Raw genomic sequence first — 14681 nt, forward strand, 5'->3', positions numbered from 1 at the left:
ACACCTAAAACTGTATAATTTGAAGCCCTTTTTCACACATTGCATTCAACAAGCCTTATATACAACAATCCATACATATACAACAATCCACGGATATATAATCGTTTAACTTCTAAAGATTCTAAATATACAACCAATTCATAACTTAAAAAGAAATAAAACTAAGTAGCAAAAATATCTCTGAGATGTATGTTTTTTTTAGTTCTTTATTGTTAACTATGAATAAAACTAAGTAGCAAAAGCATCTCTGAGAATATGCATGTCAATAGCAGTACTCAAAAGATCTTTAAAAACCCTAAGGATATATGTTCAAAGACTCCAAAAAATTACTTTGAAGTATGAGTTCTCTACCAAATCCAAAAATGGAGTTGATAGCCAGTGCAGCAGCTAAAACGATGTCAAACGGGGTGGCTTATGCGTAGTCTCGCCTTGATACATCAATCTGCGCTTCTTTGAAGCACCTTGATACTGGTAGATGATGCTGTAGAGGCACTGCCTAAGATTTATGATGTCAAACATCTCTATAAATGTTAAATCCGTTGTCCTGGATTTAGCACCAGCATAGCGTTGGTACTCCTCAAACACAGAAGACAGACACCAGTTCTGCATCTTTCTGAAGCAACCAACTACACAACCTGTTCTATGCTGCATTACAGAAGAAAAATCATCATTAGAACAAACAATTAGGAATTCAAAACAGAAATTCAGAATTGAGAAGATAAACTTGCAAGTGATCAATCTTATACCTTTCCTCGTTTGCAATGAATCAAAACAGGGTGATTTCTCACATCTGAAACCAGACAAAATTAAGGAATTAGATATCTAACAAACAAGAGAAACACCAACAAAGATATACAAAAAATCTGCATTTCAAAGTTGAATAAGCTTGCTTCAAATACCAAGTAAAATTTTCAAAGCCTCCATAATAGAATCACTGAGAATAGGTAAAGAAACTTCCTGCAGAAAAATACAAAGATTTATTAACTCTAAAATAAAAAAAGAGAGAGATAAAACCAAAAATGAATCACCAATCCACATAGGTCAAATTTCATGATTATTAGCAGCTAACACCAACCCATATTTATGATAAACCCCAAACCCCCTTTTTCCCCTAATTATACAATTAAACCTAAAACCTTAATCTAATAATCTGCAAAAATAACACAATCACAGAAAAAATTCAAACTTTGAGTAATACACATACATTTCATGATTTCAATGAAATTTCATTAACAAAATTCAGAATGATTCAAACAATCACAGACTTTTTAACAACAATCAAAACCCAATTCAAAACATCATACATTGAAATAACATGATTAAACACATTTGAACACATATATGATGAATACGAATATAAAAAATTACCGTTTTCCCCTCAATTCCAAATTGAAATAGACGAATATTCTGTGATTTAAGAAACTCCAAATTCTCCTCCGGATAGGGTTCAGGACACAAGTATCTGCATCAATTCGAAAAAAGTTTCACCCTAACCATATATATATATATATATATATATATATATATATATATATATATATATATATATATATATATATATATATATATATATATATATATATATATATATATATATATATATATATATATATATATATATATATATATATATATATATATATATATATATATATATATATATATATATATATATATATATATATAACATCAATAAATCAATAAATAAAGAGTCATTTTAATCATAGTTAACAATAAAGAACTAAAAAAATGGAACAGTTGGTGAAATTTAACCCATAATGCCTAGTCTCCATTGCTAGCATTGCAACACAATAATTATTGTTGAGAATACTCAATAAATGTATGAACCAAAAAAAATGAAACCAAAAATGAACAATAGCGAACGTCAGAAGAGAAACCAAGTAATATGAAGATTAGAAAAATACCTATGGTGTCAAAATCGAACAGTTAACAACGAATTAATAGAATGAGGAAACGTCGTAGATCTAACAGAGGTGGAAGGAGAACGCCTTAGAAGTAGCGAAAATCGTAGCAGTGAGAACCCTAACGTGAAAAAGAACGAAAATAACAGAGAGTGAAATAACAAAACGCGCAGTATGTTATAATTTTAATGTTTACTAAAGGGGACCTTAGAGGGCGCTTGTGGAAAAAAAGCGCCCTCTAAAGGGGGCCTAAGAGGGCGCTTATGAAAGCGCTCTCTAAGGCTTTCCAAAAGCGCTTTATAAACTGGAAATGCACATGGACTTATAGAGCGCTTTTTTAAAAGCGCCCTCTAAGGGTAACCTTAGAGGGCGCTTTCTAAAAAGCGCCCTGTATTGTTGTCCCTCTATCTCCTCCTTATTTTTTCGCTTCACCTTAGAGGGCGCTTTATTACAAAAGCGCCCTCTAAAGTGCGCTGTCTATTCCAGTTGTTCGCTCCTTATTTTTTCGCTTCACTTTAGAGTGCGCTTTTGTAATAAAGCGCCCTCTAAGATGCGCTGTCTATTCCAGTTTTTGGCGTAGTGAGAGTAATCACAAAACTAAGCGACGTGAGACTTCAAAGAACTTATATCCTATATATAGCCTTGAAATCTTTCTTCATTCACAAAATTAAGCAATGTGAGACTTCTTCAACGTGTATATTTTCAACCAACCCCAACAATCTCCACCTTGATTTAAAATAATATATTAACTTTCATTTTCTTCACCAACAATCATACTTCATAAAGAGTATCAACATGTATATTTTAAACTAATCTAAAAAAATTCACCTTGATTAAAAATAATACATCAACTTTCATTGTCTTTACCAACAATCATACTTCACCATAAAAAAATATAGTCAGTTGAAGCTACACCACTCCAAGAATTTTAACATTGTTTTCACCGAAAATCATAGATTTAAAAACTATCATATTCTCTCATGAATAATATATTACATTTAAAAATAAACCACTTCAAAAATTTCACATTTTCATCACTGACAATCATCATGAAGAATAAATTTCACTTGAAGCTAAATCACTCCAAGAATTTCACATTTCAAACAATTAAGTTGAAATCTTATGGTGCAACTTCCTTGTTGGCAGAAAGCTCTTTAATCTATACAATTTATTTATTTAATAACTATAAAAACTACAATCAATATAATTTATTTAATGAAGAATATGATATTCCACTAGCTCTAACAGACTCGACATTAGAGAATAGAATCAAAACTATAATTACTACCATTGGGTAAAAACAATAGGTAAAATAATCGTTGAAAAAGATGAGTAACATTAAGGTGATTGAGTAAGACAACATTCTTAAGTGTGAAAAATTCTTGGAGATAGAGGCATTGAATTGAATGACTCACTAAACTCTTTAACAAAATTATGATGTCATAGAAAATGTTGATGATCGTAGAAGAAACATTTTAGTTCAATCAATAAGAACAATGAGACATGCAAAATTGTTCAAATTCTATGGAGATTAAATGCATAAGTCATACCATGAAGTTATGAGAAAGAGTTATTGAGCGGGAATAAGGAAAAAAACTCAAGTTACTAATAATTAATTTGGTTTTATGTTTGGGAGGTCGATAATGAAAGCGATCCATTTAATATGACATGTGGTGGAAAAGTATCAGAAAGACCAACAAGACTTGCACTTAATCTTTATTTACTTGGATGAGACATATGATACGTGTCTAGGGAGATTTGGTGGAAAACTACAATGAAGAAAGGGGTTATGATTGCCGATATTTGAGTTATCCAAAATATGTATGAGAGGATATTGACCAGTGTGCAAACATAGGATGGACAAATATATAATTATCTAATAAAAATAGGATGGCATGAAGGTTCAACTAATTCCTACCATTTTACTTTAATTTTGGATGTACTCACATAACACATCCAAGAGGGAGAATCAAGATGTATGATTTTTGCAAATGATATAGTACTATTTAGAGAGTCAAACGGCGATTTAAATGAGAGATTGAAAATCCGGAGACAAGTCCTTGAAACATATAACTTTTTCTTAAGCAGAACAAAAAGTGTGTATGAAATGTAAATATAATAATAAAAGGAGAGTCATTTTTATCTTAGAGATGAAAATTTGAGACCATATCAATCCATAGGTCACGAGTTTTATCTAAGTTGGTCTATAATACAAAACAATGGACAAATAGACGGAGATATAAACCATCAAATTGGTTAAAATAGAGGAGAGCCTCAAGGATTTCCTATGACACAAAAATATCGTTCAAATTGAAGAAAAATTTATATCGAACAATGGTAAGAACTGTGATGTTGTATGAGACAAAATGTTTAACAATTAAGAATCAACACGAAAATAAAGTGTAAAAGAGATGAACGTTGTGTTTGATATTGATATGTAGTAAGACTAAACGAGATAAGAGTAAAAAGACAATATTAGATAGCATATCAATGATAACACCTATAGTAAAAAAAGTTAATGGAAAATAGGCTTAGGCGAGGCGATCTGTGCAAGTAGAAAAAAGAGAAGGTCAATAAGTTCTATTGTAAAGAGAGTGAATCAAATGAAGAATAGTCAAACAATTAGAGATAAATGGAAATTAAAAAAAACAATACAAAAATCAATGAAAAAATCTCAAAATTAATAAATTGGATATAAACATGATCTTTAATAAAATATTATGTATAATTTGATCTATGTAGTTGATGTCACCTAATAAAATAATGCATCATTGTTGTTTTGTTTCATTAGTTTAGTAGTTCCCCATAATTTAATATTTGTACATAATTTTTTTTAACAACAAGAAGTTAATTAGCCTTATCCGAATTTCATAGGTTACTAGTAATGGCTGAGGTTATTAATCAATAACAAGAATACCTTGTCATATGTTCCAACACTACAAATGAAGTGAAAAGTGTTACAGTTGAAAAGCTAATACATAAGGTGACAAATGGGAACATATATCTTGTGTTTGTGTATATAATGTACATAACAGTGGACACATCATAGTGAATGAAAGTGAGGTTCTCTATAGCCTAGCAACAAGAAAACTTCAAACTCATGTGCTTGAGTCTATCCTATTGAACACAATTGATAACCATGTTTTAGAATGACCCCAAGCACATAAAAACTCAGACATGACAGGAATAGGAAAAAAAATTCAGAATTGGTGGTACGAATGACCCACACTATTAATAATACGACAGATTCATAAGATTCTGTTGGGGCTGTTTCCTTGAAAGTACTTAAAAATCAATTATACTAGATATCTATCTACTCACAGACATTAATTTCTCATTGTTTTTTCTAAAATGAAATTATATAATATACATATATACATAAAACCTATATAGTGATGGTGAAAAGAGATGAGTAGGTCCAAGAAGAAAGAAAACTCAGTTACACTTTGTCAGGAATTATAAGAATAACAAGCATAAATATGTCCCACACCATGTGATGTTTTGAAAACTCTTCCTTTTCATTTTACTACTTTATGCACATAGAATTTACAAACACTTTTATCACATAACTAGTCAAACAATTGTTCAGTTTTAGTCCAAGGTTAACTAGCCTAGTAAACTAGGGTATAGGTAGAGTTGAAAATCAAGACCTACGTCTTAATGTTGAGAGATGGATTGCAGGTGGAAGGAGTAAATGCATGCATTTTCCAATCCACTGCAGTGAGAAAAGTCATTTTCAAATAACTCTTCTTTTGCATGCATTAACCACAGAAAGTTGCATTTAGAGATAGTACTATAAACATTCTTTTAAGAACTTACATTATAAATGGTATTAACAATCTGCATCAAATTTGAAATTCTACGTCTCAGATTTGGTTTCAATGCATGTGTGTGAGAGTGAATATTGCAAAAAATGGATCTGTGGACTATAACATGGTGTGTTACTGACTTGCGTGAATAACTGAAAATTTATCCAAACAAAGAATACATAGAAAAAGGGATTATGATTTTTTATACTAGAAATAGATAATAATACAAACTGAATAATAAATATTGTGACAGAAAGATGACCTCATTGAAAATTAAATGTAGATTGGTTTTGGTTACACTTTTTGTCCTATGATTTATTTGATGTTAACAACTCATAACAAATGGTGGTTTTAAGGGCACAGTAAAAGGGTATACTTTTCATGGTTTGGACTATTATACGACTCAGTAGTACTCTGCAACTACCAAGTCTACCACACAGTAATGAGACGAAGGGCAAGGACTATGGTTGGGACTTTGAACCATTGTTTTGGTACAGTTTTTGTTATTTATTGGAGTTTGTAAGAATTGTAAGAACTAAGAAATTAATTAACTGCATAGTGTAAGAGTAGAGATAGGACTTGATGTTGATTTTGCTTGTCATTTTTATTTATTCATTAAGGATAAGACGATGCTTTACCACTATACGATCATAGATGAATTTGCTTGTTCCTTATATTTATTTTTATTTTTCCTACTACATTGTACATTTAATATGCATACTTTGAATGAGTTCAAAACTCCGGTTCGGTTTGGAGGAGAGATTATTTAAAATTTCGGTTTGGTTTTATGATAAGTCTTTAGAAAATGTCAGTTTAATTTGAGGACTAACCACTTGAAGCTTGTGTTTGGATGGAAGACTAATTGTGTATCTCCTTTGTTAGCTATTTGGTTGAAATTTAACATGAAACTTCATTTTTCTTGTAAAAGGGGTTTAACCTCGATAACTTATGGTGTCATCTTCTTACCCTTATCTATTTATTTTCTATATATTTATTTTTCGGTGCTATATTTCAAACGTTTTCATCGAAAAAATTTAAACTATGAAACGAAAATAATAATGTTTTAAACTATCGTTTTTCTAAACCCCGCAATTCAACCACCACCTCTTGAAACACCTCCATTCATAAATGTTTTTCCAAATTTACAAATGTTAGAAATTATATTTGAACGTTTGTTACTAACAAATATCTAAGAGTTAAAATTTGGAATCATAAATTTGATTCAATCCTTAAATCAATAGATGAGAGTGTTTATGAATTTCAGAAAAATTATAAAAGGATGAAATCATAGAAAATATGAATGAATCAGTTCAATTACCTAAAGATGAATGCATAAGCTCGAAACTTGAAGAATCCTCAACAAGTTCGTCTAACTCCTATCAAACAACTCCTGTAGTTTTCTTCGAAAGAACATACTCATTAGTTGAACGATCTTCAAACAATTCAACATCAAATTAAGGAACTTTATTTGTCAGAGGAAATGAAGAAGTCTCATCTAGTGGAATCTTTGAAAGAAGAGAAAATAAAGTATCCACAAATGAAAAAGGTCAACCTTAGAGAGAACTATAAGACCCCAATTTTGACCCTAAGATCCCTCATGTTATCTCATCATTTGCATTGGCTTTAGGATCACACCTTGGTGTCCTCCTTACCCATTATTCATAGGGTATGCCTTGGGAGAGATCACCAAGCACATTTGATTGTATCATACTTTATTTTTCTTTGTTTACTAACCAAAATACCAAAATATGTCTATGTATAGCTTGGTTTCTTTTGTAGGTAGTGTGTGCATCCACCTATGCCTCATCAAGCTCACAACTAGGATTTGAGACCCTTAATGCAAGAGATCAATCAAGGAAAGATTCACATTAGTTCTAAACATCATATATGGATCCACGTGTTCTTCATTTATCAGTTTGATCAAGAATTCATCAAGAGTTTGAAGCTTGTTTTCCTTGGAAGTCCTAATTCATCTGGGTATCTTGTGTGACTTCCTCAACAAATTTCTTCAACAATTGATCAAATATTTCAAGGTATACTTAATTGTACATCATCCTATGCATATATGATTCTCCGTGAGTTCCAAGGATCAAGAGAACTTTAAGTTTACAAGTTAGTTCAAAGAGGTTGACCAGAGAAAGTCAACTGATCAAAACTGGGGTTCCCTAGACCCTATCTCCTCTAATTATTTGTCATATGAAAATTATTCCAAGAGAAAAATTACTCTTTATGACATTCCAAACAACTTTCATGTTGGAATCAAGATCTATTTTTGCTTGAAAAGTCATTTTATATGGTGAAAGATTATATGTCATTTTGTTTGTGCCCTAGTTAGGAGATCAATTTCCAAGGATCATAAATTGCTCAATTTTTATGAGATGAAGGCCATCCAAGTTTCATTATCAAATTCAAGTTGTTTTCTCCAACTTTTATTCTTTGAGAAATGTCAAATTCAACTTGCAAGGGCATGTGCCAAGAGGAAATATTATAGGTCATTTTGGGTCATTACCATTGAACAAGCAATTTTTCTTAACTTCTAAAATGAATAACTCCCTCATTCCAAATCCAAATGATGTCAAATTTGTTACCAAATTGAATAGGGATGATAGAGCTGTAACTTTGGTGAAGAAACCATTTTCATTTGGAGCTCATAGCAAAAGTTATTCAAGGTGGAAGAAGTGGTAATTTGACTTGGTACTTATAAAATTTTCAATTATGTTTGAGTTCTCAAACTTCCACCTTAAAATTAATCATGATCCAAGCTCCAAATAGAAAGGTATTCAACATCAAAGTTGTTCCCCTTTATGTCACCTTTCCAAAAAGTCCAAGATTACTTAATTTGGACAAGGATTGAGGGACTTACGCATGGTTCCTTTCATAGGTTTGTTTTGGCAAGTTTTGAATTCAAATAACCATTTCACATTGCATGCTTACATGTTATTGTTTCAGTACTCATTGTGCATGAATTGGAGTGAGACTACATCATGAATTGGGCCGAAATCAATGCCCATGCATCCATGCACCAAGGTTGCTAAATTTGGCAAAATTCTCAAGTGTGTGAAAAGTAATGCATAACCCTATAAATACAGGTCCATTGTGAAAAGTAATGCATAACCCTTCTGCCCAAGCTTTGAAGCATGGCATCCCTAACCTCCATTAAAGGATAAACTTGAAGATTTCACTTGAAATCGAGTTTCAATTGTCCTTCTGGTTTGAGATTGAAACTCCAAGAATCCAAGTCTTTCATTGATCCATTTCACTTTCTGCAAGCTTCTAGAGTCAAGCCAAGGCAAATTGGAAGTAAGATCAAGATGAATTGCAGCTACACGAAGGTGATTTTTTCAAACTTCTCTTCTTCGATTCTCCCCCATTTCTCAACTATTTTGATTGATTATTGGTTAGCTGAAGTCCTACCAATGTAGGCAACAAGATTGAGTTGCTTTGAGGTCAAATCGAAGTAAATCTGATCATGCACCTCAAATTTTAGATCCATGTATCTTTCAATATACTTGGAATTTGATGAAATGGAGGTCAGATTCGAGATCCTGAGTATTTTTCCTTTGAATAGATGTCCTTACTTTTTATTTTGGTGATGGTTTGTATTGTACCAATCCGGTGAGATCCACCGGAGCTAGGGCTTCGGTGATATGTTGGCAAGGTTCCAACCATTTGATCTGATCCCACGTTATAATCTCAACCATCTGACCTGATTACCTTTGGTGTTGCGCGTTGACTAGGGTCTTTGATGCACTACACATGCGTGACCATCAGATCTTCCACCTCAATTAATGAGGGAGATCTGACGACCCTTGTTTTTTCTCATTTATTTTAATTTCTGATTTTTATTTTTAAATAGCCTTATTTTGTTTAATTCATAATAACTCCTTTTTAATTCAAAAAATATGAGACTTTCACCAAAAATCTTTAAATATTTTCCTCTTCCATATTTTGAATTAAAATTATTGTTAGGAATAATTTTGGTATTTTTCATGAATTAAATATTTTTGTGTATATTTTTAATTGTTTAAAAATACTTCTGACTTTCTAAAAATTATGAATTTTTTTATCTAAGGTAATTTGACCTTGTTTGACCTAGGATAAATCCCTTGGGCATTTATTTGGTGTTTTGAATGGATTTGGGGTTTTGACCCAATTAAAATGCATTTTAATTTGTTTTTAATTTTATTTTTAATTGATTAAATATTTAAAAATTGTGTTGAGCCATTTTTATGGTCTTGTGTTATTTGACTTTCTATTTGGGCCTTGGTCATGGTTGATTTGACTTTTGTTTGATCAAAACCATTGTATTTAAGGGATTGATGAAATCTACATTTCATCTCCTAAAATGAATGAATGATATTGATAAGATGAAATTCCTCTCATGATCAATTTGTGTTTCTATTTCCCCTCCCCTCTTCATCTTCATCCATATTCTTCCCTATTCTCTCATTGACCAGTGAAATCTCTTTATGTCTAAATGCTAATTGATTCATCAATGACCTTGTCTTAGATGAATCAATACAAGTCTGACTGAGATAGGTCCTTCCCATTTTTTTTAGTGTGTGGTATGCTTTAGGAGTTTGGCTATTTGTACCAAATCTCTAATATGCATTAACACCTATATTTTTATTGTCCGACCTCAGATAGTTATGACTTCTACATAAGTCCAGTTATGATTTCTTAACATAAAGCTAAATTTGACCCTCAAAGCATATCATTCTAGTAAGTGAGATTGTAAGTCTCCCATTCTTCATGACATTGTGTGGAAACTTGACCTTTTTTCCTTTCTTGGGAGCTAATGGCATACTTGTTTAATTATCCAAGTTGGATCCCTTCTTATGGAAGATGTCTTGGTTTAAGGATTCATACTTGTGAGTGAATGGTTGGATATTCTCCAAAGAATGACTTAATCAATTAAAACTCAACACTAACATTTGAATAACCATTGACTAACCCTTATTAATATTGCTTTATTTTCAAGTCATTTACTTTATGCACTTTAAATTTCAAGCACCTTTATCATTCATTGCCATTTACATTTCATGCAACTTGTTTATGTTTCAAGTCATTTTCACTTTGCTCATTGAAGCCATATCTTGTGATTATATATATTATTTGTTTGCCTTTTTTTGTTTGTGGTCTTAGGACCCTAAAACACCTAATAACAATAAAAACCCTAAAAGACATCTTGTTGGATTGTTGGACTTGATCTGAACTTTTGGACTTAGAACTAGGCAACACTCCCTATGCTAAAGGACTTGGCCAATGCCAACATCTAAGACTAAGCTATCTTGAACTATGCCTTCATCTGATGCAAGACCTTGGATCTCTTTGATTCATCTGTCACTTTGTCTCTATGCTTAATTGATATTATCATTGTTTATGTCTGATGTTTGTTCTGAGTTGATCAAGGAATATTTCGTCCGCTACATTGAAAGACATTGAAGACTGCTAGTTATTGGAATGTTTGCTTGGATATTATGGCTATCTTTATTTGATGCCTTGGTCTTCATATGATGCTTGGATGTTGCTCATTGCTTATCAAAGTCCAAAGAAAAATGGGTTTCTATATGGTATTCTTGTCTGTTGGATTGCATCCCATTGGTCAGATCTTTTCAACTCTTAACTTTTTAATTTTTACTTAGGGTAGTCTCTTCATATCCCCCCACTTCTTTAATTTCAAAATCTCTCCCTCTTTTCAAAACCTTATTTGTTTGTGTTTTCAATTTAGATATGTTTTAATAATTAGAAACTTTGACCTTATGTCATTGAATTTACAAACACTTTCTTAAATCAAACTTGTAAAGTACTTAACCATATTGACTTAAATTTCAAAAGACAAAAAGAAATAACAACCTCATTCAAATCTTTGGCCTTTTGTGCCCTTTTTTCTTGTTAAAACTTTTTGTTAAAATCAATTCACCAACTTCTTTGAAATTTTTACCACGAACTATGGGGTTTTTATCCCTCATTTTTATGTTTCTACGTAGGCATAAGACCAAAGGTCTTGTCAAACACAAAAATATAATCAATGAATTCTTTTCTCATCCCCACACTCTTTATTTTATCAAACATCATTTAGACCAAAAAAACAAATGCACACAAAAAGGGCTCCCTATGAGTACCTAGGACACTTTGGGTGCTAACACCTTCCCTCTATGTAACCAACCCACTTACCTATAATCTCTGTCATTTTATTAGTTTTGATTTGAAAACTTCTTATCTTTGGGTTTTGTTCGTACTTTTTCCTTTTCCTTTGGAAACAATAAATGTGCGGTGGCGACTCTGGTTTTATTGACGTCAAGTTTATCCATAGCTTGATGGTCATGAATTTACTGCTACAAGAACCATCGAAGAACCTTCTTCCAAAGAAGAAGACAAAGTCTTCTTAAAAGTATCTCAAGAGGAAGATGACTATGAGGTTACAAAGTCATCTTACAAGCAGTTATTTAAAATAAGACTAACTTAAGTGAAGACAATTATAATATTAAAAAACGTAACTTAGACCTTAAGGAGTATCTATAGTTTCTAGAAGAAAGTAATAAAACACTTAAGTTAGAAATATATAATATTAGAAACTCAGCAGGAACATGTGAGACTTCCGTCTCATTGAAAAAGAAAGTGATAAATCTGTATGAAACCCTAGATAAATTTACGAAGGGAAAAGAAAACTTTGACTTGGTCTTATCATGTCAAAGGTCATCCTTAAATAAAAGTGGATTAGGATTGAAATTCGATAGAGCACCTAATAAAGGATAAAATAGTAAGAAATTAAATCGACTTGTTTATAAGTGCTCTCATTGTAATAAACTATCCCACTTAGAGCCTTTTTATTTCGATAAATTAAAAAGTTCTAAAAGTATTAACCTTATACCTTCTAGAACCACTAATATACTTGGAACCAAGAAAATTTGAGTATCAAAGGTGAAATCCTAGTTTGTTTTACAGGGTTACTTTGCAGCTTTTATGAAGCTTTTATGGTTTTTAGTTTGAAGTATCTAATCCAATAATGATCACTAATGGCTTATCAACGGTGGTGATCAAAGAAAGGTTTTTCATTGAGTATAGAATCAACACCATTGAGTAGTCTTGAGAGATTTAGAGTTGTGAGAGTGTAATTGATAGTTTGATATGTATTAAGGTTACCATTGAGAAATTTTGATATGTTTTAGAATAATGTTAGTATGTCTTTGTGTTAAGGGTTATTACCCTGTCGATGGTCTGACACAAGCAATAATATAAGTGAGTTACTCTATTCATGAGTTTTTGAGACATTTTAAGAATAATGAGTTTTTGAGAATTTTGAGAAAATGAGTTTTTGGGAATTTTGAGATATATGATTTTTTGAGAATTTTAAGAAAATATGAGTTTTTGATAATTTTTAGAAAATATGAGTTTTTGAGAAAATAAGAGTTTTTGAGAAATTATGAGTCTTTGAGAATTTTTTAGTTGTTTTGAGCAGTTGATGAGTTGAGAACAATTAGTAATAATATAACTTTACCTTTTGAGATAAATAATTAATTTATATTGAAAACATATTTTGTGTAAAGTAATCCAAAGAAGGATTACAATGATGACCTTGAATGTTGTTTTAAGCATAGTAATCCAGAGAGGGATTAACGTGATGACCTTGAATGGCGTTTTTAGCATAGTAATTTAGTGAAGGATTACAATGATGACCTTGAATGATATTTTGAGTATAGTAATCCAGAGAGGGATTACAATGATGACCGAGTATGACGAATTATAGGTTCAAGAGTGGAATTTTTTGTAATGATTGAGAATTGTGATTTGTAATGACTTTGAGATAATGATGATGTTGAATTTTAGGTTGTTTGTGATCATGCATTCATGTATTTCAGAGATAGGTAGGACTTCATTCTAGTGATGACTTGGTAGAGAGAGAGAGACTATGACGGTCTCATGTCCAGAGAGGAACCATACACATGGGAATATCAATAACATACCTCTAATCCTAGTTATATTGTAACCACATGCATTTCAGATGGAGATGATCGCATTGTATTACATTTGCATTATGATCTATTTGATTGTGTTTCGAGTGTGATTGAGAATACTGTTATATTCGTTATTACTATCTTGTCTTGCTGAATTTCACCACTAATAATTGTTAGATGTATTCTCACCCCCTATTTGTTGTTGTGGCGTTTGTGTTCCTCAAGAGTACAATCAATCAGCTACAGAAGTAGCTATTGAGTTAGGGGATGACATTGATGCCCCCTTTAACTTTTATCATTAAGTCTTAGAGGAGTCACTCTGATATGTGGCATTGGGGATTGGGATGTCTTCCATCATTTATGTTTTGTTTCATTTTGTCGGAATTTGTTGTTGAGACTTTATATCAGTCTGTGTTTAGTTTCTGCTACTTATTTTGCATGACTATTTGGTATTTTAAGTTTTTATGTTTTTGTGACACTCTAATATTTGATTTTTATTCGAAGTATTTGATTAAATATCAATTCGGGGATTAAGGTGTTATATTATTGATTCGTAGCTAATGGTTCAGTGGCTACTTTGGGTGTGTTTGAATTGTCTACCAATAATTTGTGGTAGAGATTTTGGGATTAACTTAGTTTGTTTGCCTCTAGGTCAACTTGATGTTATCTTTGGAATGAACTGGTTGGAGTTCAACCATGTTCATATCAACTACTTCGACAAGACTGTGATGTTCATCGAGATTGGAGAAAGTGGAGAGCTGATGTTTATATCTGCTAAACAAGTATATGATTTCTTGAAAGATGAGGCTCAAGTGTTTGCAATGTTTTATTCTTTGAGAATCGACATTAAAACTGCAATTGTGGAGCTGCTAGTTGTGTTTGATTTTCCAAAGGTGTTTCCAAACGACATCAGTGAATTGCCTCCAGAACGTGAGGTAGAGTTTGCTATAAACTTAGTACCTGGTACTAGTCCTGTCTCGATGGCTCTGTAT

General features: G+C 31.8%; 1 protein-coding gene across 1 annotated transcript; it reads right to left on the reverse strand.

Moving 5' to 3' along the window:
• Positions 1-262: 262 nt before the first annotated feature.
• On the reverse strand, positions 263-4847 carry LOC127103156 (tyrosine-protein phosphatase DSP3). The gene is made up of 5 exons (XM_051040434.1): positions 4840-4847; positions 1369-1462; positions 900-957; positions 747-790; positions 263-645 (listed from the first exon to the last, which is right to left on the reverse strand). Exons 1-5 carry the CDS (start codon positions 4845-4847, stop codon positions 388-390), a joined length of 462 nt encoding a protein of 153 aa, XP_050896391.1. The 3' UTR covers positions 263-387.
• Between the last annotated feature and the right edge of the window lie 9834 nt (positions 4848-14681).

The sequence above is a fragment of the Lathyrus oleraceus genome, chromosome 7 (assembly GCF_024323335.1).
Source record: "Lathyrus oleraceus cultivar Zhongwan6 chromosome 7, CAAS_Psat_ZW6_1.0, whole genome shotgun sequence".
Classification (NCBI taxonomy): domain Eukaryota; kingdom Viridiplantae; phylum Streptophyta; class Magnoliopsida; order Fabales; family Fabaceae; genus Lathyrus; species Lathyrus oleraceus.

What these genes read in the sequence shown, in the direction of transcription:
- LOC127103156 (XM_051040434.1), bottom strand. An exon ending in GGCTTTGAAAATTTTACTTG is followed by an intron (nt 791 to 899) that starts GTATTTGAAGCA and finishes GTCTGGTTTCAG; the next exon opens with ATGTGAGAAATCACCCTGTT. An exon ending in TTCATTGCAAACGAGGAAAG is followed by an intron (nt 646 to 746) that starts GTATAAGATTGA and finishes TCTGTAATGCAG; the next exon opens with CATAGAACAGGTTGTGTAGT.